This window comes from Leucopleurus acutus (genome assembly GCF_964270905.1).
Source record: "Leucopleurus acutus genome assembly, chromosome: 15".
Taxonomy (NCBI): domain Eukaryota; kingdom Metazoa; phylum Chordata; class Mammalia; order Artiodactyla; family Delphinidae; genus Leucopleurus; species Leucopleurus acutus.
Genome location: NC_139157.1, coordinates 50,150,911 through 50,178,286, shown reverse-complemented (window position 1 = coordinate 50,178,286; position 27,376 = coordinate 50,150,911). Strand labels below are relative to the sequence as shown.

Sequence of the window (27,376 nt, the reverse complement as noted above, 5' to 3'; positions counted from 1 at the left end):
TCCCTGCAAGAAGGGAACTGCTGTCTCCATTTGATAGCTGGGCAAGTTCAAAGAAGTAAATGGCCCACCCAAGTTCACATAACTAGTAAGTGGGTTTGAGCTCAGAGTCATTTACTCTTCCTGTCTATTATGCTGATTATTTTATTTATGCTTTTTTAACTGTGTTTAGAAGAATGTATCTCTATAGTCATAAAACCGATTTTTTTTGGTCTGGTTTATGAACCGTTTACAGATGTAAATGACCAAGAGGATATAAAAAATATTTTGAAAAATGTTACCGTTATTGAAATAAGCAGCTTCTTGAGAGGAGAACACTAATATAGATGTCTGTGTTCTATTAATGTGTATGAGAAAATGAGTGAAATTCTGTGTCATATATGATAGATGACCTCACCCATTTTTCTAAATTATCTGACTCGAATGTCACACTAGATTTTTAAAAAATTTGTTAATTAACCTATTGGATTGAGAGTCACTCACTTCACACAGTATGTAAGTGACTTGAGGAACTTTAACTTGATTACTTTTGGCTAGAGAGCTAGAAGCACTTGCTGCATAAGATAATGCTTTCATAGACAGATAATCTTGTTGCCTTGGGCCACCAGGCAACACTAAAAGTGGGAGTTTAGGCCCCTGTGAGGCTGCCGCCCCAGGTTGGGTTGGAGGCCACCGCCACCTGGAGGTTAGGCCAGAGGGTGCTCTGGGTGGCACAGTGCTTGGTGCAGGTGGTTTTAAGTCTTTAAGGAACTGGAATTTTGCTAGTAATGTCCCTTTTCTAAGGGTATCAGCATAGAATTTTTGAGATGTAGCAAATAAAACATTTTCATATCATAAGTCCAAGACTACTTATTGCTCTTCTGTTTTGTGACTTTTTAATCTACATTATTAAAAATTTTTTTATATCATTAAAAGGATACTTCTGTCGAGTCCAAAATACATAAAGGTAGTATTTAAATTCCACACAGTTCTTGGCACATGTGGGTGCCCAATAAATGTTTTCTGAGCTGAATCAAACGCAAAAATTTACAAAGTATGTTGAATGTACTATACCGTATTTTATAGTCTCTTGTAGAGATCTGTTTGCTGGCATGGGTAAACCTTTTTTTTTCAAATACACTAAGCAGGACAGTAGAGTATTTCATACAATATAATTGACAAAACAATGAAAAAGTGTTATATACCTAACACATTAAGCAAGGTGGACCAATGAGACGGAGAACCAGGGGGCTGGGGAGAAGCCAGGCAGGAAGCCCTGTGCTCCTCTGGAAGTGTCAGGGCCAGCTCTGGGTGGTGAGTCTTATGCAAGACAAACTCATGCCAATCATTTAAAAAAAATCTCTTTCCAGAAACCAAAAGCTCCAGCATCTCCTGCCACAGAAGAGGATCCCTGCCCTTCCTTTCCAAAACCCCCAGTGGACCCCACGAAGATTAGAAGGATAAGCAGTGCCCGGGCGCGCTTACACAGGGCGGCCTTGCAGGGGGCTCTTCTGCCAGACATGACCCTTCCTCCTGCTCATCGTAAGGCCACATAACATCCTTTAAAACCTGGGGGCAAGCATGTTTCTTGAGTTTGCACACAAGAGTTATTTTTATATGATGTTTTTTCAAACTGCACATGATTTTTTATGTTAACTTCGTTAATCTTGTGCAAAAGCTGGTTAAGAAACATTTTATGGGTGTTTATTAAGGTTTTTTTAAAAAAAGTTACTTGGGGCTTCCCTGGTGGCGCAGTGGTTGGGGGTCCGCCTGCCGATGCAGGGGACGCGGGTTCGTGCCCCGGTCCGGGAAGGTCCCACGTGCCGTGGAGCGGCTGGGCCCGTGAGCCATGGCCGCTGAGCCTGCACGTCCGGAGCCTGTGCTCCGCAACGGGAGAGGCCACAACAGTGAGAGGCCCGCGTACCGCAAAAAAAAAAAAAAAGAAAAGTTACTTTGTAGAAAAAGAATATTAGGATAAGTGTTCTTTAATGAATGCATTTACCTATTGATATATTGGAAATCATTTCTAAATTAGAGTTCAAAAAGTTGTTAATTTCATTAGGCATATTTAAGATTCATATAATGTACGCTAAGCTTAGGTCTTTGAAAATACCTTTCTGATCCCATGTGCAAATGTAACCACAAGTTGAATGGGGCTTATCCTGTGGCCGCAGAAGTGCTGGCATGTATCTAAACCTGGAAACAGAGAAGCTAAAAAACCTCACATCCTAAGGAATGCCCCCAATAATTGGAATCACCCCCTGTCCAGGGCACACTAAGAGTTTTTCAAACTGTAGGAAATGTCCGATTAGTTGGATGACAATCGATTTAGTGGATCACACCAACATTTAAAACAATGAAGTAGAATAAAATAGAATGGAAAATGTCAGGGCACATTGCAGACAATAAATGTTAGTATGGCATAAATGCTAGTATGGCTTCAGGGACTTTACTTCAGTCACGTACACGTGTGTTCAGGATCATATTACAAGTTTACTATACATTATATTTACATTACAAATTTATCATTACTATATGTAGCCCCAAAAGTTAGAAATCCACTTTAACAGGGGCTGATAGAATTGGCCCTCCTTCAGTCAACAGGATTGATGAAGAGGAGGGATAGGTTTACACTCAGAGAGAGGAGATAATCTGAAGATGATCCCCAAAGTTACAAGCCACCACCTTAGGATCCTACTTGTTTGACATACAAGCCTTTTCTTTTAATTAGTCACCAACATTTAAATGTAGAAGGTCTCATGGAAGAATCTAGATGTATGACTTTTTGTGAAAAATTGGAAGATCTGGCAAGCGCTGGGCCCGCTTTCTGTGCAGCCCCCATGGGGAGTGATTGAGCTGAGTAGCCCCCAGCCCCATTAGCCCGGGATATGATCTGCAGTCCCCATGTCTCCCCCGCCCACTGCACTCATTTTCCTGTCTGGTCCCTAATGATCCCTGATGCAGCTGAAGAGGTACAATCAAGGAGAAAGGAAAAGACAGAGACAGCGCAGGGTGTGCGTGCCACACCTCGATGGCGCACGGAGTGTGTAATTAGGCAATCTGCCTTACCTTCATGTCCCAGTTTGTTTCTCTTCTAACAGTCAATCAGGTATTTATTGAGCCCCTACTAACTGCCAGGTGCCAGTCTAGGCCAGCAGAGTTCTGCCCTCCAAGAGCTCATGAGGGGAGACAGGCGATAAACTGGAAAGCCAAGAAGTAAGACAGCAGTTGGGTTCTGAGTGCTAAGAAGAAGGTGAGCTAGATGCTGGGCTAGGGAGTGACTGTGGCAGGAGGAATCGTGTCACCTCTGGGAGGTGTCCTTGAGGAGGTGGCCTCTGAGTTGAAATGTGAATAATGAGGAGAAGGCAGCCGGGTGGAAATCTGTAAACACAGTGCCCAGGCTGAAGCTGAGGCCGGAGATGGGCGCAGACTCGGCTGGTGGACCCCAAGGCCCATGTGGCTGGAAGGGGGAGGGAGCTGAGGACACAGGGCCCATTCAGGGCCGGACCAGGGGGGACATGGCCAGGACTTTATTCTTCCTGCAGTGAAAAGCCAGGGCAGGGTTTGAGCAAGGGAGAGACATCATCTGATTTCTGTTTCTTAATAGTAGCTGCACGTTTAGACTCACCCAAGGGACTTTTCAGATGTTGCACCACCAGGGCCCCAGTCAGACCAGTTACATCAGAAAGAATTGGTACTTACGGGAGCTGAGTCCTTGCCAAGGTGAGAGGCAACGGGCTCGGGAGCCACGGTGCAGGGTGAGGTCAGACTCAGATAGGAACAGGATCACTTCTTGTAAACAGGATGGCAGAGCTGGAGTGAGGGTTGCTGAGCTGTTGTTTATCAGATGTTTTTGCTTCAGAGCCTGAATGCCGTACACTTTTAACTCTCGGTGGCTTCCATTTGAAAATCCTGCTGCTTGCTGAGCTGTTGCCATGTATGTGAAGGTGACAGGAGAGACAGATGTTTCCCCACCAGCCGAGGCATGTCCCTGTTTCTGTGCTTCCATCCACCGTGTTGGCAGTTGCCCCCTTCACCACTCCCATCACCCCTGGGGTCTGCGTCAGCACCCAGGAAACAGAGGCAGTAAAAAGTCATTGTCTTTTAAAAGCACACATCACCCAATTTAAAAAACCATTCTAATGCTCCAGCCTTGGACTCATTTTCCTTTGTACAGGAGCTCCTGGGCTTGTTTCGGAGTCCCTATTGTTTAGAAAAGGTATCCTTTGTTGGGTAACAGGCTATAAAGGCCTGTGGTGGAGACTGAGACAGAAGGAACGTCCCTGCCCCTGGTGTGAAGTCATTAGTAGCTGACACCTCCCCAGGCAGGGCTGGTTTGGTGCCGTGGCAGGTTTGGAATTCCTGTTTGAAGAAAGTGAAAGAAAAGATGTGTGTCGTCGTGTTTGTAGGGCCACCAGTTTAATCACTTGTGTTCAAATAGGGTTTTTGGCTGGAGGTGACCGTGCTGCTAACACCCCCCTTACTCCAGCTGGGTGGAGACCTCAGTGCAGGCTCCACCTTCTCACGATCTCTGTCATCTTAGCCGCCATGGACAGGCTTCCTATGTGGGCTTCCTAAATATCCCCGGGTCTGTATTCTCCATCCCAACACTGCCCCACTGCTTTTATCACCTCTTGCCTTGTCCCTGGTCATCCAGCGCTCCTTTCCTGCTCCACCCTCCGCTCGCTGGGGGGCTGCAGGTGGGTCAGCACAAGGACCCTGGCCCTTGGAGCAGCCAGCAGAACGTGGGCACCAAGCGCCCACGCAGACATGGCTGTGAGCAGCAGCCTTGTCCCTTCATCCCAGTGGGCCATGAAAGACGATGGTTTTCTCTCCGTGTGCCATAAGGGACAAGAGGTCAGGAAGCAAATAAAAATTAGATTTGCATCATCTTCTTGCTGAAAACCTTTCAGAGGGCCCCCTGTGCCTAAAGGAGAGCTTGCCAAACAGTTCCAGGGAACACTTTTGGCAAAAATATTAATAGCTTTTCCTTGGAGGAAGGGTCCTGTGCTCAACCTGTGCCTACTTCCCTCCCTCTTGGAGAGCCGCAGTGCACGTGAGCATAGTAAAGGGTGGGGAAGGCCATCTAGTAAAGTCACCTGTTTCATTTAAATTCAGCCCAGCATTTTACAAACCTACTTGACTGGAATCTGTCTTTTGGGGAACACAGTTTGGGAAACACCGACCTAGCGCAGAAGTTGGCAAACTTCTGTAAAGGGCCAGACAGTGAATGTTTTAGACCTAGTGGGCCATAGAGTCTCTGTTCAACCTACTCAACTCTGCCATTGCAGCAGACTGATTTATGGCTGCTAAAATTTGAATTTCATATAATTTTCACATGTTACAAAATATTGTTCTTTTGATTTCTTTTTTTTTTTTTTTTGCTCAACCATTTAAAAATATAAAAGCCATTCTTAGCTTGCAGGCTATACAGAAACAGGCGGCAGGCCAGATTTGGTGGGGCTGCAGTTTGCTGACTCCTGGTCCAGGGGATGAAGTCTTCACTGTGCAGCGTGCATAGTTCTGCCCCAGCCTAACATTCCAGGCCCTTCTCGCCCCTGTCCTTTGCCTGCCTACACCCCCTGCCTCTGGTCTGTGCACCAGCAATATGGAACCCTTACAGTTCCCCACACCCATCCTGCTGTTTCATGCCTCATGCAGTCTGCTATATAATTCGCTGGACACGGGCATAATGAGAATGTGGAGCTCTTTGTTCAAAAATCGTTTAGAATTTCAAGATGGCAACAGCAAATCATTAAACCAAGTTCAAGGCCCTTCTAAGCATGGGGTCCTGCTTGACTGTACAGCTTCGACACACTTGAAGCTGACTCTCACGCCAGACTTTTGTTCCCTTTTCTCAGAACTCTTTTTTGGCCTCCTATTAACCCTTTGGAATGCTTTTCAGGCTCCATCTTCTCTATGAATCTTTCCCTGACCAACTCCAACCCCTCAGGACTCCCCTGCTCTCTTACTCGTCCTTACCTGGCGCAGACCACACTGTACTGAATCTCTGTCTGGACGCATCTGCCTCTCTGTTTCCCCTACTAGACTGAACAACTTCAGTAGGAAAAGTGGTTTTCTCTATTTGAAGCCCGAGAGCATGAAACAGGGTGTAGTCTATAGTAAGTGCCAAAGAAAATATCTGTGAAACAGGACAGTTCCTACACGGTAAGGCTACTGGTTGTAGAATCCTTTTGAAGTGTACCATGATCTGTTACAAAATTAGTACAACGTGCTGCACATATTTTCCAGAGAGACCTAGAGCATCGTTACTCACGTTCAGTTGAATGGTGGACATCTAGCAGGAGTAAGAGTGAGCCCCGGGGCCACTCTTTTTTTTTTTTTTTTTTTTTGCGGTACATGGGCCTCTCACTGTTGTGGCCTCTCCCGCTGCGGGGCACAGGCTCCGGACGCGCAGGCTCAGCGGCCATGGCTCACGGGCCCAGCTGCTCCGCGGCATGTGGGATCTTCCCAGACCGGGGCATGAACCCGTGTCCCCTGCATCGGCAGGCGGACTCTCAACAACTGCGCCACCAGGGAAGCCCCCCGGGGCCACTCTTCGCTGTAGTAATAACTGACAGCTCGCTCCAGTAGATTGTGAAGACAGAGGGGCTGCAGCTCCTCCATCCACAAGTAGGGTTGCATTTTTCCCTCTAGAACAGAAGCTCCATGGCGGCTGGGACTTCTCAGTTCACCACTGGACCACCAGCCCCTGCAGCAGCATCTGGCATGTGGCAGTGGATGCTTCATAAATATTTGTGGAGTAAAAGAAATGAATACTAAAATATAGGGACAGGCTGACAGTGCTTTGTAATCTAAAATGAAGTATGTGCTTTGTAATTCAGACCTAAAGATACTTAAGGTTGTCTGGTGCTGTGGAGAGAGCCCTGGACTAGAAGTCAGGATCTGTGGGTTCCATTAGTAATAATGATCATAACTTCTGGGTTTTGAGTGTGCTAGCACCACAGAAGTCACTTTACCAGGCCACTATCACTTGGGACCACTTGAGGAAGGGGAGAGAAGCTGAGTGAGCTGCCTGCATCACACAGCCTGTACTTGACCCCAAGTCTGATGGAATGCCAAGCCCATGCTCTCCCCACCATACAGTCTCGGCTCTCCCCGAACCTGCTCTGTGACCTTAGACTGGTCACCTTACCTTTTGGGTTCTCCATTTTCTCATCTGAAAAATGAAGGTTAGACTAGCCAATCTCTAAGGTTCCTTTCTGTTGTAAAATTCAGTGTTTGGAAAGCACGGAGCTTAGAGGAGCAGACGAGGTGGATTTGTTATTGTTGGTTTTTATTGGTTTGATGGTTCAAGTGCAGAAAAGGAAACCTTGAGTCATTTTGGAAAAGCTTGCAAAACTGTTTCTCTATATGAAGCTCATCCCTCTTGCCCCTTTGAAAAACATATTTTATCACGGACTAGAGTATAGTAGCAGCATCGTGGGTAAGCTATTCCTAATGTCAATTTGCTGATGAAGAAACAGTGTTGTATTTTAAGTCTAAGGATCTGTAGCCGTAAACACAGTAGGTGTTTCAGTTCAGAGACTGGACTTCTTTTTTGCAACTTTATCTTATTCCTTTTTAGAAAGCCTTCTAAGTGTTTCAGTGCCCTCCTGTGTCCCCGCCTGGGAGTCGTCTGCTGGGCCTCCAAGAGCCGGCCCCTGCTTCTCTGATCACCTTTCTCCTCCCCTTCCCGTCACACACTCCACTTGAGCATGCCAGGCACACTCCTGCCTTTGGGCCTCCGCACCAGCTGTTCCCTCTGCTGGAAATACTGTCCCTCATCATCTGGTGGCTTGATGCCTTACCTCCAGTAAGGGTTTGCCTGCCATGCCCACCTGTTCAAAATTGCTACCTGCCCCAATTCCCAATCCCCTTTTACCCTTCTCCACTTTTCTACTTTTGCTTTTTTTCCATAGCACTTATTATCTATATACTTCATTTATTATGGTCTGTTACTTATTGTCTATTGTGTAAACAGGTGTATTGTTGGGATGTAAGCCCTATGAGGGCAGGGATCTTTGTCCTGTCACTAATGCATCCCAAGTGCTTAGGACAGTGCCTGACATCAGGAAGGTACTCAGTAAATATTTCTGAATGAAAAGTTACTAACATGATCAAATTCAGGAAGAAGAATTGTTGTGGGACACAGAAGTATTTATGTGGACTTAGGTAGTTCATAAACCTCAATTAGAGTATTTACCTACAGGTAGACTCAAAGCTAATAGAGCTAAGATTCTATTCATTTTTACCTGCTATATTGATGATGTCAAACCTAAAATAGTGGTGAGGTCTTGCATACGTTCAGGGAGGCTTTATCCGTACAATTCCAGACTTGATCACTATAAGTCATATGTAGTTTTTTTTTTTTTTTTTTTGCGGTACACGGGCTCTCACTGTTGTGGCCTCTCCTGTTGCGGAGCACAGGCTCCGGACGTGCAGACTCAGCGGCCATGGCTCACGGGCCCAGCTGCTCCACGGCATGTGGGATCCTCCTGGACCAGGACACGAACCCATGTCCCCTGCATTGGCAGGCGGACTCTCAGCCACTGCGCCACCAGGGAAGCCCCATATGTAGTTTTAAAATTGTATAAATTCTTGGATTGAAAGAAATATATTGAAAGATAGTGATTCCTAAAATAAGAAATGCTTTGACAAAACGTTTCCTTGGTTATTACAGTAAAGAGAGTGGAATCCAAAGAAACAGTTACGATGGGGGACTCTATGGTGAAAATACATGGGATTTATTTAACAGAATCAAATGCCATTGGCCACTTGAGTCGCCCACCTCAGCTAACGTATGACGGAGACTTCGGTGAAATCAAGGAGCAAGAAATTTTCAGAGGGGCAGCATCCTTGCCATCTCATCTCAGAAGGGGAAGGTCAGTATTCTTTTCATTTAACTTTCCAGTCAGGACAACTATGTCATTTTCCAGTTTGCTCTCTGTCTTATGTAGATGATTGATTTGCATTTTCCCCTTTTATATAAACAAAATTTAAGTTAATGATGCATGAGTAGGAGAGATGTCTTCTCACAGCCGAATGGGGTTGATTTTACATCTCCCTCTTTAATCCTCAGGAAAACAGTCATACCTGCCAAAATGCTGCTTTGATAGGACTGTCAGAATAACGTCTCTGCTTTATTTGGGCTGTTCTAGCAAGCCCTTGAGTGATGACTGATCATTCTGTTTGTGTTACTTGGGATTCTTGCCCGGGCTGGAATGTCTCATTACCTCCCTTTAGGTTAGTTCGCTGTTGTTGACTCCACCAAAGAGTGGACACTTGATTTATTTTATTCTGCAGTAGAAACTTGGATTAGAATATTTATTTTGGAAACTAATAGTTAAAACAGGAGAGTCCTATGGATTTCTCTTATCTATGATATCTCACTACTAATCCCTCATAAAATGAATGATTGAGGATGACTCTATTTCATACCATGTTCCTAGATAAGGCTTTTTTCACCCCAGTCTGTGATCCTTTCACCCCCATCCCATCTAGGAACCCCTAAATTCATACCGTGTTCCTGTATAGGGCTTTCTAGGCTTCCCCTAGAAAATTGAGGAGCAATTTTCCTACCATATTAAGAAGTTGTAGAGAATGTTCACTGTATGGACTGTGTGAATTCTTACACTGGTATTTCCCTAAAGAAGCCTTGACTAACTGGGGAACCAGGGTGGGGAACAGAGCAGGCTCTGTTTTCCAGTCCCAGCCAGTGGTGATGCTAAGATAGGCAGAAGGTCTTGCACTGGACAGGGGCACTCAGTTAGAGATATTTTTCTATGACTTTCCATTGGGTCATTGTGGGCAACTGCCCAGTTCGAATTTGCTTAACAAGATTAAATTCCATGGGCCATTTTAAGACCAAATGCTTGTTGCCCTCACTTAGATTTGGGTCTGACTTTGGCTTGTCCACATGTTGTGTGCTTAAAACTCCTCCCACCCCTACTGGCTGCTTGGCAGCGGGTTAGTTTAGCTGAACTGACCTTGTCTGCTGACACAGCCTGAAGAGCTTTGCACACACAGAATTTATATTAGGCAACCTAGTAGTCCTTGTAATGTCGCTTTGCATTCAGAACATTTTTTAAATTAAAGTAAAAATGAAATGTCTCCTTAAGTGGAAGAGGACTTCAAATTGGGACTTTGGGAGTTGAGCACAAAACATCAAGCTAGACATTGCGACAAATCTTTTCCAGTTAGTGAATAAGAATAGGCTGCGGACCTCAGAGCTTAAACATAAAAGGCAGCAGGAAAACTTGTGTTTCTTTCAGCACTGAACTGAAAAGGAAACATTTATCTTGCTGCACCCATCCTTACAGTAATTAAAGTTGACTAGGAAAAACCAGACAAGAGCTGTTTTCTTTTTTCTTTTTTCTTCTTGCAAGCCTTCAGATGTTGCAGAATAATCTGGCAAGCCAGGGTTCATTATGTCTTCCTCAGTCTGGGACAGCAAAGGCATTTTCAGTTACATATTTTATCCCACGAACAGCAAAGGAGAAATCAGTTAGGGGCTAGAGGCACTTCTTCCTGACTGTCCAAAATTATGAGGCACTGGCGGCAGCACTAATTGTTTTCTTTTTGCCTTGTTAGGATGGCTTTTGCACCGTATAGTGATTGCGTCTGTTTTGGGTTTGCCATACACCCTGGCAAGTTTAACTTCCAGTAACATTTTGGCTTTCGGAACCTTCACCTCCTTTAGTCATTGGTTGGAACTTTTGTTGAGGTGATTCCCCCACAAAATATTTTTATACAGTAGGATTAAAACAAACCAGAAAATGGAAACTATTCGCAGTTCTTTCACTAATTACATTTGTGAATCAGTCTGGAACACTTGATAGTTGTTTCTGGTAAACATTTAAGTGAATAATTCCAAGAAATGATCTTTGCTCTGCAGTGGAGTATTCCCAGTCTTGATGCTAAAGCCCTACCCTCAATTAACATGTTTCCATGTTTACACCAGAAAGTGGAAAATGAAGACTCTTGTCAGTGAACTGGGCTGGCAGGAGAAGGGAGGGAAGGGATTGCATAAGTGGAAGAGGGGGCAGCAGGAACCGACAGCGGGCTGAGGACTGAGAAGGAGTGCGAGCAGCTTGTGTAGGGGACAGAGGAAGTGAGGTCACGCTCCCCGCGCAGGGTCCTTGCTGCCAGTCCAGCGTGGGACCCTCCACCTTCATGTCAGGACTTCTTGGGCCAGGGAGAGAAAGGAGTAGTTTAATTCAATGAAACCACATTGATTTTAGGGAAACCTATAATTTAGAATAAGCTCAGACCTGGGATGGACTGGAGTTTAACTTTATGCTGGTCATGATGGAAAAAGGACTTGCTGGGCTTCCCTGGTGGCGCAGTGGTTGAGAGTCCGCCTGCCGATGCAGGGGACACGGGTTCGTGCCCCAGTCCGGGAAGATCCCACATGCCGCGGAGCGGCTGGGCCCGTGAGCCATGGCCGCTGAGCCTGCGCATCCGGAGCCTGTGCTCCGCAACGGGAGAGGCCACAGCAGTGAGAGGCCCGCGTACCGCCAAAAAAAAAGTGCTGAGCAAGGCATCATTGCAAGCAAGGTGGACGGGGGGCAGGGAGGAAGCACTCTCTCACTTTCCAGAAGAGAATGCAATCTCTAGCCCCTTTTGAACTGTCGTCTTCAAAGAGCGTGCCAGTTACGACAGTCTGTGTGTCCGTTTGAGGATTCAGTCAAGGTTTGGCAGGCCTGCTCTTAACAACACTCTGTCTTCTCTTACTTTATGTTGCCATGTTTTGAAAATAGCTTCCATTAGAATATGTATGTGTGTATATCTCCATCCATCATCCATCCAGTGGTTCTATCTGATGAACCCCTTTATACATCTGCTTTTTAAAACCTTTTAAGGCTTTCTGTATAAACATTGTTCAAACTCTCGTGGTTTGGAAATGTGATTTTTAGGAGGAAAGCCCAACAGCATTCAGTTGTGGAGAGTCAAGAACTCTTTGTTGGGGGACCAGAGTCTGTGGATTTAGGATTGGTTCTCTCTCAGCCACTTGATTCAGCTGTATGTTCTTTGACAAGTCTCTGAACACTTTCAGGGAGTCAGTTTTCTAATCTATAAAGTGGAAAAAACTGTGCTCCTTCACTTCCATCTCCTCCCAGCCCTCACTATAGGCTGTGGAATGATAGCTGTTGGTTTAGAGGTGGGTACATGATCCAAGCCAGACCAATTGCATCCTTCCCTGGGACTTTTGCCAAAGCCTTTGGGGAAAGTGCTCTTTCTCCAAGTTCACAAGCTGTAAAGATGATGTTGACTTGGAGCCAACAGTGGCTATTTCATTGCCTTGTGGAGGGTGAGTCTGTCTGGGAAGTGATGTAGAAACAAACAGAGCTGAGGAATGGAGACAGTGACTGAGTTCAAGGATGACATATAAACCCCTAGATCCAGCCGTGCCTGAGGCCACCACATCCACACTGCAGACTGCTCTGTTTCATGAGCCAATATGTTCCTTTTTCTTTCTCTCTCTCTTACACTCTTCTTCCTTCCTTCCTTTTTCTTTTCTTTCCTTTTTTATCTTTCTTTCTTCTTTCCTTTATTGATTTATTTTGACAGGAACAGCTTATGGTACTTAAGATTAGGTTTATGTCACTTGGAATATTGCAACCAAAAGAGTCTAGTTAACCTACTAGACTTTGTGAAATATAGATGAGGACAGGGGGGTAATTTGAGAGCAGACACCTCCTCAGACTCCAGCAAGAAACAAATTTCACTAAAAGCGAGTCTCTTAGTTAAGAAAGGTGTATCCAGTAGGCTTTAATGAAAGAAATGACAGGAGAAGTGGGGAAGCCACAGTAGAGGCCCCCTTCAAGATCCAGAGTGTGGGGAATTCCCTGGTGGTCCAGTGGTTAGGGCTCTGTGTTTTCATTGCTGAGGGCCCAGGTTCAATCCCTGGTCAGGGAACTAAGATCCCCTAAGCTGTGCGGCACGGCCAAAAAAAAAGAAAAAGATCCAGAGTGTGAAGTGACACGGGGGGAATGGAGCTGAGGGTGACACGCTCTCCTCGTTTCCTGTGATCCAGTCAGTTGGTGTGTGTGTTTATGGGGGAGGGAGTTTGATAGATTAGAACCCAAGGAACCTAGCCTGTAAAGGGGCTTTTCTGTGAGTCATGAAACCTGGTACATACAAACCAAGGGAACACACACTGCAGGTCAAGAAAAATAACAAGACCTGGTGGATGGATGTTCAGGAAAACTAAAGTTGAAGCTGCCGAGCACCCCAGTTCTCTCCCTCCATGGACCATTTTCATTCTTCAACAAATACATGGCTCTGTTTCAAGGTAAGTAATGTTAGCACAAGAGTTAACTTGGAACTTGAGTATGGGCTTTGTAAGGAACATAACAAAAGACAGATGAAGGAAATGGATCGCAAAAGGAACTACCCTCCAAGAATAAGGAGAGTTAAAACAATTGTCCATAGTGTCAAAGAAATTACAGATAATGTTGTTACCCTCTTTTTAAAAAAAGAGGAAAAGAGCTCTTTGTTGGGTTATAAGAATTCAAATTAGAGATTTTAAGCCCACATAAAGAATGCAAATATGCTCACAGTTCTCAAAAAAGAATGAAAGAAAAATGTATAAACGTGGAGAGAAAAGCCACATTAGAAATTAAAAGTGAGAATAAAAGCAGCTGAAAATGCAATCAGACATGGTGGATAAGCTAGAGGAAATCATACATAAAGAAGTGAATAAGAAAATAGAAAAATGATCAGAGAGATTGAGATAGGTGTGGAAGGAACGGCACTCGCATCCCTGAAGAGGAAAGGCATCCTCGTTCTCCCCCTCCCCGTCCTCCATCTTACTTTGACTAAGTGCTAGGCACTCTTCCAAGTGATTTACATGTATTAACTCATTTAATATTCACAACAACCCACTGAGAATGGCAGAGAGAATGAAAAGAAAAATATCAACATAATAGAAGACAACTTTCTGAAATAAAGATTTGAATTTGAAGCTCAAATGGACACATCATGTCCCAACAAAATTTGATACGGAGTCATCCACACTAAGACGTCTCCAGTAGCGCTCAGCACCGGAATACTACCCAGTACGTAGTACACACTCCATTAGCAATTGTCGATTGGGTGGGTAAATGCGAGAAGGTATCCTATGGCCATCAGGCTGAACAAGCAAGTCACACAGAAGGAAAAAAAGGCAGGCTGCCTCTGGCTCTGTTAGAGCTCCTCTCGGTGCCACAAGACAGTGGAGTAAGGCTTATGAGGTCCTAAGTACAAGAAGGATAACCCGAGAATTATATTGCCAGCCAAGTTTCTTCAGCAAAAAGGCAACAGACATTTTCAAATGCGAATGGATTTGGGAACTGTGGTACTCATGCGCTTTCTAGAAAACTTTTTGACAACAAAATGGTGAGTCAAAATTCAGAACTCAAATGGAGAAGCGATGGTAAAAGCATTCATGGTGAGTACTGACTTTGTTTTCATACTGAATTAAAGGCAAACAACTCAGGGGCTTCCCTGGTGGCGCAGTGGTTGGGAGTCCGCCTGCCGATGCAGGGGACACGGGTTCGTGCCCCGGTCCGGGAAGATCCCACATGCCGTGGAGCGGCTGGGCCCGTGAGCCATGGCCGCTGAGCCTGTGTGTCCGGAGCCTGTGCTCCGCAACGGGAGAGGCCACAGCAGTGAGAGGCCCGCATACCGCAAAAACAAAACAAAACAAAACAAAACGTAAACAACTCTGAAAACGATGGTTACGGAACAGAAACCTTGACAGTGTAATATTAGCATAAAGAACCAAAACTGGTACTTGGGAGGAAGTGTGAGTACTAATCGCTTCACTTCATAGTAGGGAATAGATTAGTCAGTAGCTACAGTCTGAAATTGAAATATATAGTTAAAAAAGAGTGATTTCAGCCTGCTAATGTTTTTCATTCTTTTCTTAACTTTAGAGAGATCTTTTAGAAACTAATGTCTCTTGTGAAGACCCATTCATCTGAAGTTCTACAATTCCTTCAGTTTCACCTCAATTTCTGTTTCTCTGTCATATTCAAGTAAAATTTATACTTCATACTTTTTAATTACAATGACACGTATGGTATGATCCCATTTATATGTATCTTTTATCTGCCCTTCCCTCCAAGTCATCCTTCTGTTCTTTCATTCTTTTATCTTTTCATCTGAATATATGCAAAATATGTCTGGAAGGATGTTTGCCACACATTAACGATATTTATTTCTGGGTGGTGGGATCTTAGATGGTTTTCTAAATCTTCTTTGTACTTCTTATATTGCCTGGCCTTAAAAAATAATAAATATATCATTTTTTCAAAAATAATGAAGTCATTATTCTTTTAAGAAATTAAGTAAATGTGGCTGAGAAACTTTGCATTCGGAAAAGACAGTCATCGATCAAAATGACTTTGTACAATCCCACCTTATTTGACAGCTTCCATTCGATAAGAATTTGTTGATAAGCAAAGCCCTGCACTAGCGGGGTTGGGAGATACACAAATGGACCCTGTCCATGAGAACCTTACCAGCATGTCAGGCTCTGAGGCTCAAGAGCGGTCCCTAGACCAGCAGCATCAGTATCATGTGGGAGCTTGTTAGAAATGCAGGATCTCACGCTCCACCCCAGACCTGCTGAATTAGAATCTGCATTTTTATAAGGTATCCAAGTGATTTGGATTCACACAAAGTTTTAGAAGCACTGTTCAATGATTGACTCTAATGCTGGAGGAATGAAAGGAGAATTGAAAGAAAGCGCCTTGGGAGTTTAGAGATGAGAGCACCTAACTCTGACTTAAAGATCAGGGAAGGTTTCCTGGGGTCTGTGGAGTCTGGGATGCCCCTTGAGGCTGGTTTTCAATAGAGGTGGGGCTCTGTGTTCTTTGCTAAAGGAGCAGCATAAGCAGAGGGGGGATTTGACTTGGCGGCAGGTTCAAAGAAAGGCAGATGGCCCAGTGTAGCGGAAGCGTGGGTCCTAAGGCTGTAGACTGCGTGGAGTGCTGAGGGGTTCTCAGGAGAGTGACGCTGGCAGCCGCGTGAAGGACGATTGGAGACGGGAGAGCAGTAGCAGTTCTGGTGGGAGATGGTGATGTGTGAGCTGGAGCAGCCCACTAGGACATTGGGATGGAGAGCGGATTGTGGAAACCGGTGTGCAATCATTTCCACAATAACGCCACGGAAGAGGGTAGTGCCAGCAACTCTCCCCCTGTGCTGAAGTACCCGTAGCTGCCGCGGTGAAAAGTTACAGCGCTCTTCACGTGAGGCGCCTTGAAACTGGAGGTGTGAAGGTGAAGGGGAGCGTGAAACTGTGGGCTTTTACTCTAAGCTAAGGGAATTTAAGCCTAACTAAGTTAAGCTAATGTGGTTAGCTGCAAAGCAGTGTCTAATCAAGTTTCTGCATATAGAACTTGAGTAATAACCAGTTAGTGATCATTGAAAAAGGTACAAGAATATATGCATAATCTTTAAAAATGTATATTTTAAATCTTGGACCATCAACCCAAGGCTATGGTTACCTTTGAGGACTTTATCAAAATTTTGATCTTAGGACCATTCCTTTAAAATCATGTTCTTTAATTTCACTGTGTTTCTATTTAACCATTTAAGTAGAATTCTATTTTAGTGTTAGTTATTAAGACAGTACTAATGTCTAGAAACGGTGTATCTGGTGTTTCAGGCTGTGAAGACATGATAAAGGGACCACCACCTTTTGGTGGTGGTACTCTTAAATTGCAGTAAAAAAAAATCAAAGAGACTACAAAGCAGGGGCCAGCAAACTAAGGCCCATGGGCCAAATCCAGCCTATTACCTGTTTTTATAAATAAAGTTTTATTGGAACACAGCCACGCCCATTCATTGACCTACTGTCCCTGGCTGCTTTCACACTATAGCCACAGAACTGAGTAGTTGTGACAGAGACTGAGTGACTGCAGAGCCTAAGATATTTACTACCTGACTGGAATCTATACAACTTGAGTCTAATTCTAAAAATGAAGTGTCATCTTCTTAGGGCAAGGAAAATGTTAGCTCAAATTTCCTAAATTTCTTTTTATCATATATATCCTTTAAAATTTCCTTTTCCATTTTTTTACATGTAATTTTTTCCCAAATGGAAATACATTTATTATATATTTTTTCTTAATTCCAAATCCCACCGTTTAGTCTGCTTCTTAATATCTTTTTAGCTATTGCTCCAGAGAAGGAGTCAACAAACTATAGTCCTGGAGCAAGATCTGGCCAGCCATCTGGTTTTTTGTTTGTTTGTTTGTTTGTTTTACAGCCCTTAAGCCGAGAATTTTTTTCTGCATTTTAAAATCATTACATTTTAAATGGTTACAAAAGTACCTACATTAATAGCCTCTGTTTTGCCACTTGGCCCACAAAGTGTAAAATATATACTGTCTGGCTCTTTAAGAAAAAGTTGCTGACCCCTGACTAAAGAACCTCAGTCATAATAATTAGAAGAACTGTCTGAATTATAGCAAAATCTGAATTTTGGAATACTTTTAAAGAAATATACTTTTCTCTCTTTGGAGTGTAAATGATCCAGAAGTAGATGCTGCCAGTGTGACTGACGCGTGTATGGGCAGTAGTAACTCAGTCAGTGTATGACGTTGCCTTGGCTACAGAGCTTGGTTCTGGTTGTTCAGAGTGAAAGATGGGACTCTTGTTAATGATTGGGAAGAGAGGACCTTGTTTTTGCTCTGAAACATGTGGGCTACAGCAGAGAGACCTGGGAGTGCCATACCCACTATGCTTTCCTCAGGACTCCAACCTGATTACAGATGGAACCAGAGGAAGGGCAGAGCTAAGAGAATTGCAGAAAGATGGAGCCAGTGCCCTGATCACACCACACCTAAAACCCACCCCTAGTGCTTGACTTTTGGGTTACATGAGCCAGTAAATTCCATTTACTGTTTAAGTCAGTTAGAATCAGGTTTCCGTTATTTGTAGATGAAGATATGCTAATGAAATGGTCTTATTGGGGCTTTAAGAAGGATTTCACAAAAGAGCTTTAAAGAATATTTTCTGGAATTGTTTTATTCTTGGTACCTCAAAAGATATTCCAAAAAAATTTAATTATGGTCTTTAACAGCATGGAACAGAAAGCTGAGAAGAAGAGCAATTATACTGGATGTTTGAATCAAGATCTAGAAACATTTAATAGGCAGAAACCCGTTGCCAAGTATAACACTGAAATTTAATAAGAAGGAGTCCAACATAGATGGGGGAAATCTGCCTTTAGCTGCATTTGGAAGCAAAGACGAGAATTGACCAACACTGTGATGTGACCACCAAAATCGCCCATGCAGTTTTAGGCTGCATCATTTAGAAGCTCTCCTCTTTGCTCCTCAGGCCGTATCTTTAGCTCAGTGCTGGGTTCCAGACAAACGGACACTCACTCTGAGTAACTGAACAGGCTGACGAAGAGATTTGATGAGGAACAGTTGAAGGGACTGGAGTTTGTTATTGACGACAGTGGTGACAGCCATGATAATAGTAAACACTTGCTGAGTATTTACTGTGTGCCTGGAACTGTGCTAAGCGATTCCACATCACGTCGTTTAATCCTCACAACAGCCTTACGTTGAGGGGCACTGTTATTTACCACCCCCTCATATGCAGATAAGGAAACCAAAGCTCAGGTTAAAAACTTAACCCAAGGTCACACAGCTAAGAAGTGGCGGAACCATAGGATTTAAGCCGTAGGAGATGAACTTAAGTGGTGACCACGACATATTTAAATATTTGAAGGATGGTCAAGAGGAAGAAGTATAAAGATTTGTTTCATTAGTAGAGCCAAGATCAATGGGTAGAATTTACAGTGAGACAGTTCTTCTTTGAGTACAAGGGCATCTAGTCTTGAGCAGAGAGGGAATTTCTTTTCTGGATGCCTCTCTCCCCACTTCATGCTTTCTGTGGGTCCTGAGCTGCACTGCTCCACAGAAACCCTTTTAGGCTTACCCTCTCCAGACCGGACGGTTCTTCCTCCGTCCTCATCTTCCTGGACCTGTCAATCACGCTCACTTTCTCAGCATGCTGGACTGCACGAGAGCATGTTTTCTCTGTCTTCTCGCTTTGGACTCCTTTTTCTATTTCTGTCCTTTACTTGTGACTATCTGAGACAAGGCCGTGTCCTGAGCTTCTGGTCTTTGAGCCACTCTTCTGATAGCTCGAGTCCCAGTGTACTGCTTTGACTTAAACGGAGCTCCTTTCCTGATCTTCACATCTCCTTTGCTGATGCTCCGTTTTTCATCAGAAACTCAACATGGCAAAACAGAGATCTGCTTTACCCCTCAAACTGTGCTGCTCTCTAACCTCCCCATTTCTGTTATGGCAACCCTGCTGTCCTGTTCCTCCAGGTCTGCCTTTTCATCTTTCTTCTGCCTGAAATCATCCACTGAATCCTATCAACTTTTCATTTATAGGGTCTCTTGAATTTGTTCCTGCTTCTCCAGTCCCACTATCACCTTCAAAGAATTAGTCCTTGTTACCTCCCTCCAAGTCTCCTAAATACTTTTGTCATCACAGAACTCCAAATCTCACCATTTCCTCGTGTAAGAACCTAGGACAGATCCTTATTGCCCATCTAATTGGGCCCATTGATTCAACACAGAGTTTCAGACAGCTGTTCCTGATGCCTGCCAGCAGAAACCTATTCCTAAGTTGCTGGCCCTGTGCAGTTACCCCCTTACGCTACCCACCAGGCTTCTCATGCTCCTCTTTACCTTCACTCATGCTACTCCCCCCACTGAGAGCAGTGTTGTCATTTGTCGGTTTGACTTTTATGCTTTTAAGTCCCACCCTGTGGTCCACTTCTCCCTCTCAGTAATCACTTCCTCAGCATCCCTCTAGTCCTTGTAACCTGCTGAATTTCACGTTCTAGTGTTTGATTAGAGAATCCATTAGAATTTTCCATTAAAAAATAAAAAACTTCCTTAGTTCCTCAAAGTAGATTTTAAACTTCTGGGCAATGTCTTATACATTCTTTATCACAGTAACACCCAGCACTGGGCTGCTCAGACAGGTGCTTGTTGACTCGGAACAAAAGAGAGAAAGAATATTGACAATTTATTAAGTTCTTCAAACGTACCAGTCACTGTGCTAAGTAGAGACATTGCCCTCATTTTAAGAAAAGGAAAACAAGGCCAAGAGGTTAAGTAACTTACCAAGGCCACATGGCTGACAATACTTGTACCCAGGATTTGACCCCAGGTAGTTTAGGTCCAGAGCCTGCACACTCAACCACTGTACCATGATGATCACACAGAGGGTTAATGGGTGCCAACCCTGTGCTCTTCTTGAGAACCAGTAAGACCCAGCACTGTCAAGGTTTGGTATTTGATAAGAAGGACCCTTCTTAACCGCCCCTCCCAATGGGGACACACAAATGTGGTATTTACGGAGGCAGCCTCATCACGGCCATGTCCTCAGGTAGGATGGATCAGGGACTTGCATTAGATGCAAACTATCCTGCTTGATTTCAGTAGCTGTTTAGGACCATAATGAAAAGAAAGGCTTGTCTCTGTGGTCCTCAGACTTTCTTATTTCTAGAATTGAAGTCTGGGAACTTCCTGGGCCTTACACCCTGCCAAACTTTTGGTATTCTGCCTTTTCATAGCGTTGACTTTATTTATTTCTGTCTTCTTTGAGATCTCCATTTGCATCTCTACTCTGAGAGTGTTGACAGAAAGGATCCCATCCCCATTTCTTTCTTGGATTGGCCAGAACATTTTGCTACCAGATCTATGATTTTACTGTATATAAAAATAAAGCAGTTGTTTCAGAGTATTAAATAGTTAGACCCTTTTGGGGAGAGTAACTCGATCTTTTCCCTATTGTACGATAAAAGGAAGTGTTAAATCAGGTGTTTTTTAAAAAAGGAAATGTTTATGGAAAAAACGATATTTGGAGAAACGAATCCTTGGGGCAGTAGTCAAGGCCAAGGGCCAAGACACAGCACTGAACATTTGCTGCGGATCTCACTACGCAGGAAGCAGGAGCAGTGGGCAGCCACAGATGTTCATGGGTGACCCTGGCCACATGAGTGTGCATTCTTTACGATTTTTGCGGCAAATATTATATTTGATGGCGAAAATGAAATTTTTGTTGTAAAACTTGCGCTATTATTCTCTAAGTAGTTTTTTTTTTACCTTGGAATTTTGTGCAGATATTTAAACGTAAGTGTTTTAAGTATCAGCTCTAGCTAAAGAGAAGTTATGTCCTTCATAGACCATCTCTACATTGTATATAAGCTTCAAAACAAAAAACCCAGGCATATAATCCTGCTGTTGGCCAGCCAGCAAATTTTCATTTGAAACACAAAATATTTGTCATCTGGGGACTGCTTGAATTTACCTTCGATTTTTTATCATGTCAAATATTTCTTAAAAAAAAATTTTTTAGAGAATATTAATTAATTTTAAAATTATAAAATGGAGACAGGAGACTTAGTGATTTGGTGGGAAGAGCAGTGAATTGGAAAAATGAGACGTGGGTTCCAGATCTGACCCTGCCGTGCGATCCTCGCCACATCTGACCAATTTGGGAACAGTCTTCTTGCCTGGAGCACGTGTGTACCAGAGTGTGAGAGAAAGAGGTCTTTTCCAGCCCCTAAACACTACTAGGCTTTTGTGATTCAAGCATACCAGAGTTCTTTCTTACTGCAACAGTGACCTCTTGTGGTGTAGATCCTTAATCAGTTTTTTTGATTTGCAAAATAAACTTTGGATTTATTTTGTTGTTGTTTCTAGTAGCTGTATTTCATATTGTAAAGCAAATCTGACTTGTCTTTAAAAGATAAACCTCAGTTGAAAATCAGAGGTTGCTTGAAATGAGGTATGGAGTACCAAACTCCATTTCTGGTTTCTTTAGAAATTATATTTAGCCAACTCTTGACTCTTGACACTTACAAAAAGAGAACTGCTTTGGCTTTTGTGCTGAGTGTTGTGTGTATTCCTCTTCCTCCCAGGGACCAGGGGAAGAGGCGTTCAGGGGCCTCCTTATGCTCCCGAAGCTCAGACCGGAGCAGGCTAGACACCAAAACAGGTGAGGCTCCCGTGTTCTTAGAGGTCCCTAGCACTCCTTCATCTTATCCTCAGAATCTCCGTCTGTAGGATAATCATTTGCACTAAAGAGATCTGATGTTGGCTCACTCTTTGAAAATTCCAGGAACTTAGTCCAGCTTGGTCACATGTCAGCATTTATTTTGATAAATGTTTATTATTTTCACAACAGTCTTAGCACTCTTACCATTACCCAGCTCTAGTGCCTCAAGCATCTGTAGATTACAATCTTAATGACTGCACAGAAATTATTTTGCAAAAGCACTTGGAAGGTTGCAAAACTTGACATCCACATTGTTCTTAAGTTCAATACTTGAGTCAAAATCATGGCTCCCTTAAATGAAACTATATTAACTATGTGAAATCAGCCCTTTGCAACTTAAACTGTTTGAGAAAGTATATAACAATATAAATCACAGGCTAGAAATGCTACAGAGTGTATTCATACAATGGAACATAGCAGTTAGAAAAATGAACCAGAGCACATTTATAATATTGAATGAAATGACTACAAACATAACATTACATGAAAAAATTAAGTTGGAAAAACAATGACGTGTTGTTTATGGTTACAGATCTATGTGGTAAACATGTAAAGTCAAGCATGATAAAAATAATCATTGAATTTAGAGTGGTGGTAACCCCTGGGGAGGGGAATGGATGGGGTAGGCACACAGAGAGCCTTAACAAATATCTGTAATGTTTATTTCTTTGAAATAAGGAGGAGAATGAAAATACAGTTAGTATTTGACCAAACTATTTGTGGGTACACAGGTGTTTGTTACATTCTTCGTACTTTTTTTGGTGCACGTGATCTTTTATGAAACCAAATTAATATGCAGTTCAAAAATATTTTATTACCTTCAGAACTAATTTCTTATCAATCAAATGACTTTTGTGACCAGTGGGAATTTCTGTAGTACTCAGGAAAATCTTAGATAGACTGATTTCCTCATCAGCATTGTTGCTAAGCATCTTACGTGTACATGCTAAAAACAGCAGCCAATAAACATTGTGTCAAGTTTTTGTGTCCAGAACTCAAAGCTGCGGTTAAGAACTATAACAACTGAGACAGCAAAATCTTCAAAAACATGCTGAAATTTCTGCTTGACTTACCCAATTTCCTGTTGAATCATAATTTTTATATTTAGCAAACTGTGAACCTAGATGAAAGTGCTTTCTAAATGGGTTGTTGCCCAGGACTGAGACAAACTGTATTTATTTGTCATCTGTGGATCTTAAAAAGTAGTCACATGACTCCAGGCTTCAGTTTCTAGGGTAGAAGCTGGGTTAGTGTATAAAATGGGGTTTTTGTGGAGCGCAGAGTTGGAGGAGGTGTGGGAGGCGAAAGGCCATAGCCGGACACCACTGCTTGCACAGGGGTTCCTGGGAGAGGGTTGAAAGCAGACTTACACCACAGTGTCTGGCAAACTTCTGTTCTGAGAAGAAACAAGTCTCAGAAACATTCAGAAGGGCCTGCGAGGGCCTTTCCTTTCCAAAGGCTAAATAAACTGCTCTGTGATTTCTGGCTCACCCCTGTAATTCAGCTCTTCCTGGGGTGAACATGTTATCAGTTTTGTTTGTCCTGACAAACGGTTTGGTAATCGTGGTTTCTCGTAGAGCGGTCCTGCTAAAGAGCATGTCGCATAGAAGGTGAAAAGGCTGCTTTGAACTGATTGGACTTGAGGTCTGCATTTCTAATAAATTTAAGTGTGTCATAAATAGTTGTCTATTATATTTTTTGCCTAGCTTATTATCTCCTGGCTTTCCCCTTGCCTTGATATATGTTGAATTTATTCGCATACTTTGGACTGTGACTGTGTCTGATACCTGGGAATATGAGCCACTATGGCTTTTTCATATTGCTTGAATAGTCATGTTTACTTTTAGGATCCATAACCATGATTTATCAATGAGAGGGAAGATTCATAAAAGTAATAATCCAAAAGATGGAGATGGTGGTCTGCAATCCTTTTCCTGCAATTCTGAAACCCCAAAAGCTCTGAAAGCTGAAATACTGCACAAACTCACTTAGTGGCAATGCTTGACCCGCACTGATGGGAGGCCAGTTATAGTCTTTGTTTCTTTAGTGTGAGTATTCCCATGTTTTGCTGCAGGGTGCTGCCTCAGGAGACCCCGCTGGTGGTGGTATGTCATGCAGTGTGGGCACCATATTGCCTTACTCAAATTCAAAATTTTCTGAAGCCCCAACCACGTCTGGTCCCAAAGGTTTTGGCTAAGGGATTGTGAACTGATACGGACTGGTTTTGTCCTAAAGACAATTCAACTATGTGTTTTGGTGAATTCTTCCTTTGGGGTTGGGCAGATTCTGTGCAACCTTGCTATTAAAACCGTTGACAGCACCTACATTGTTTAATAACAGCTCTGTTGACATCCTTTCTATCTGCTTTGGCTGCTCAAATGCTCTTCATGCCCAGTGTGCATCGGCCCCTCTTGATATTAGGAAGGTTTGATGAAAGCAAGCCTGGACTCACAGCAGCTGGGGGTGGCCGTTTCCAGCACGGAGTGTCAGGGAAAGGCCTGTACACTGGGCGGGAGAGCTGTCCAGGTTCTCCTGGGTGATATCACCACTGCTTGGAAAATATAATATGTGTTGTGTATTTTTTTCTCAAGAGTAATACAAGTACATGAGAGGTTTGGGAAAATACAGGAGCACATAAAAGAAGATAATAACCTGTAATCCCATTACTTGGAGATGCTCACTGTTACCCCATTTTACAGAGGGAAAGTGAAGCAACTTGCCCAGAGTCAGCTAGTAGGTGACAGAGCTAGGAGTCAAACCCAGACAGTGACTCTAGAACCAGTGCTCTTAGCAGGCTTTCCTGGTCAGCTTGTCTTGGTTTTGAGTTAAAACACCCTAAAAATATATAAGCCACACACCCTTTCACTACTCTGTCTCTCTCTGCAGAACCTTCTGATTGCCCCTATGATTTCTAACTCTCCGTGTGACATTTTTAGGGTCCAGGCACCCACTGCGGGGGCACTTAATTGGTACCAGGTCTGCTCTAAGCAGGCACGGACTCCCTGAACCAGTATAGGTTGGGTGCCAGGTGAGGGCCTTAGGGGGTGGCCTTCAGAGAAGGAAGGCTGAGGATTTTGTCTGTAGCACTGCTGCTTAGTGCCCGGCACAGCGGTGCCCCCTCTGGCTAGACTGTCAGTGTTTTAGACCTGGAGATCTTGCCTGTATGAAATGTAATCATGATTTGCAGTTTCTAATGTGATTTACATTTCTCCCCAAAGTTACCTTCTAGTTTTCCAGTTTGCTTCAGGCAGAATGGCCCTGAAGAGGTCAAGTGCAAGGGCTCTGGAGCTCTATGACCTTGGGCAGGTCACTTAATAACCCTGAGCCCCACTTTCTTCATCTGGAAAATAGTGACAGTTTGGGGACCTCCTCATAGTGTGACAAAAATTAAATACAGGCCTGCTAGATCTAAAGTACACAAGCTGTGGGAGCTATTACTCTTCCACAGCGTGCATCCTCAGGCAGCATCTCTTCTCGGTGGTGTGGTGACATCATACAGCCCGATACGCTTCAGACAGTGATGATCTGTTTGTTGGTTTTTTAATCAGGGAAGTAAAATCCATATTGATTGAGTGTTACTAGATGCTAGGCACTGGGCTCAGAGCTTTGCCTGTATCATGTCTTTGAATTCTCATAACCCTGAAGGCAAATATTTTAATCTCTGTTTTGCTGATGAGGCTCAGAAAGGATAAGAAACCAGACCCCTGTCACCCAGTGCATCAGTAATGGAGTTGGGATTTGAAATGAGATCTGCCAGCACCCAGAGCTCGGGCTTCCCACTGCCCCACACAGAGCCACAGGCGTGAACAGCATTGGCCTCACAATAATGTGGACATTTTATTTTCTATAGGAAGGATAGCCCCTGCAGGCCTCCCTTTCAGAAAATGTTTCATTAAACATTTTCAAAATCCTTATTCTTTTCATATTAGTAGTTTTCTATTTATTTTATATTACAGAGGGATATGTCTAAGTAAAGAAACAAACAAAAAAACAACTCCAAACTCTTTGCCACACTGATAATAATTTCCACATTTACAAAGCTGAAGACTTTATGCAGTATCCCAGAGTTTAAAGTTCTGATTTCTTTACATTATCTTATCTGAGTTTAATTTGGGATGATTTGATTAGAAGAAATGTAGTTCTAATTAGAATTAGTTGGGCTTGGGGGGGCAAAGCGTAATGTAATTCTAGAGTTTGTTAATTATACGGACGGATAGCACAGTCTCATGGCGGTGCTCCAGTTATAACTCCTTTTTCATGGCTCTTTCTCCTCTTCTGGGTTTCTATTGCAGACTCAAAACTCGACTTGCAAGAAAAAGATACAGAAATAGAAGTAGGTGAAGTCTTTTGGAATACAAGGATCGTACCGATTTTGCGTGAATTAGAAAAAGGTAAAAAAAGAAAAAAGTTGTTTTACATTAAAAATATCTGCACTTATTTATATGTTCCTCATTGCCCTGATATTTTCAGCACACTTTGAGTATCATTTCTGTGAACATGTTCAAAAACAAATGAAGTCATCTATTTTATTTACCCAGTAATGTATGTATTAGATGTTATCAATACATGTAAACTTAATTTTCAATGAGTAAAATTATACTTTAAATGCAGCAAAAGAACCTACTTCTGAAATTCCCTTTGGAATATAAATTATCACCTCCTCTTCCCAAGGAAATGCCAGTTGGAACACTGTAGAGTGGCAGTTCACGAAAAACGGTGAAAAATTAAAACATTTCAGGCCTCTGAAACCCTGACTAAGTCTCATAGACTGGCATTCTTGGCAGGTGTGCCTGTGGTTTTCTAGATCCAAACATATACAGTCGGCCCTCCATGGCTACAGGTTCCACACCCACAGATTCAACCAACTGCAAATGGAATTTTGATCCGTGGTGGTTTGAATTCGAGGATGCAGAACCCGCGGATACGGAGGGCCGACTACACTATGTCATTTTATACAAGGGACTTGAGCATCCACGGATTTTGGTATATGCAAGGGTCCTAGAACCAATCCCCTGTGGATCCTGAGGGAGGACTGTATGTCCTCTTTCCTAAGGTTGAGCATGCATGTCAGGGCGGCCACTCAGAACAGGAAGTGGCCTGGGATATGCCCAACCCTTACACTCTGGAATGCCCCAGCAAGGAAGGCTCACAGCCCATGGGTCTCTGCCAAGGTGACCTATGGAAAGCTTGACCTATGGAATGCCCACCCCCCATCCCACCTTCTGCCCCCTTCCTGCTCCTCAGGGATTCCACTTCTGAAGTTGAAATGGGCTCCTCTGGAGCTGCAGTCCTGGCCCAGGGCCGAGCCCAG

General features: G+C 43.4%; 1 protein-coding gene across 1 annotated transcript in view; it reads left to right on the top strand.

Moving 5' to 3' along the window:
• Window positions 1–27,376, top strand: part of ARMC2 (armadillo repeat containing 2) — a 100,445-nt gene that overhangs the window by 7,731 nt on the left and 65,338 nt on the right. The window contains exons 3-6 of the mRNA XM_082856015.1: window positions 1,347–1,518; window positions 8,660–8,861; window positions 21,929–22,005; window positions 26,358–26,456. Coding sequence (XP_082712141.1) covers window positions 1,347–1,518; window positions 8,660–8,861; window positions 21,929–22,005; window positions 26,358–26,456 — 550 coding nt within the window. The remainder of the gene's footprint in view (window positions 1–1,346; window positions 1,519–8,659; window positions 8,862–21,928; window positions 22,006–26,357; window positions 26,457–27,376) is intronic.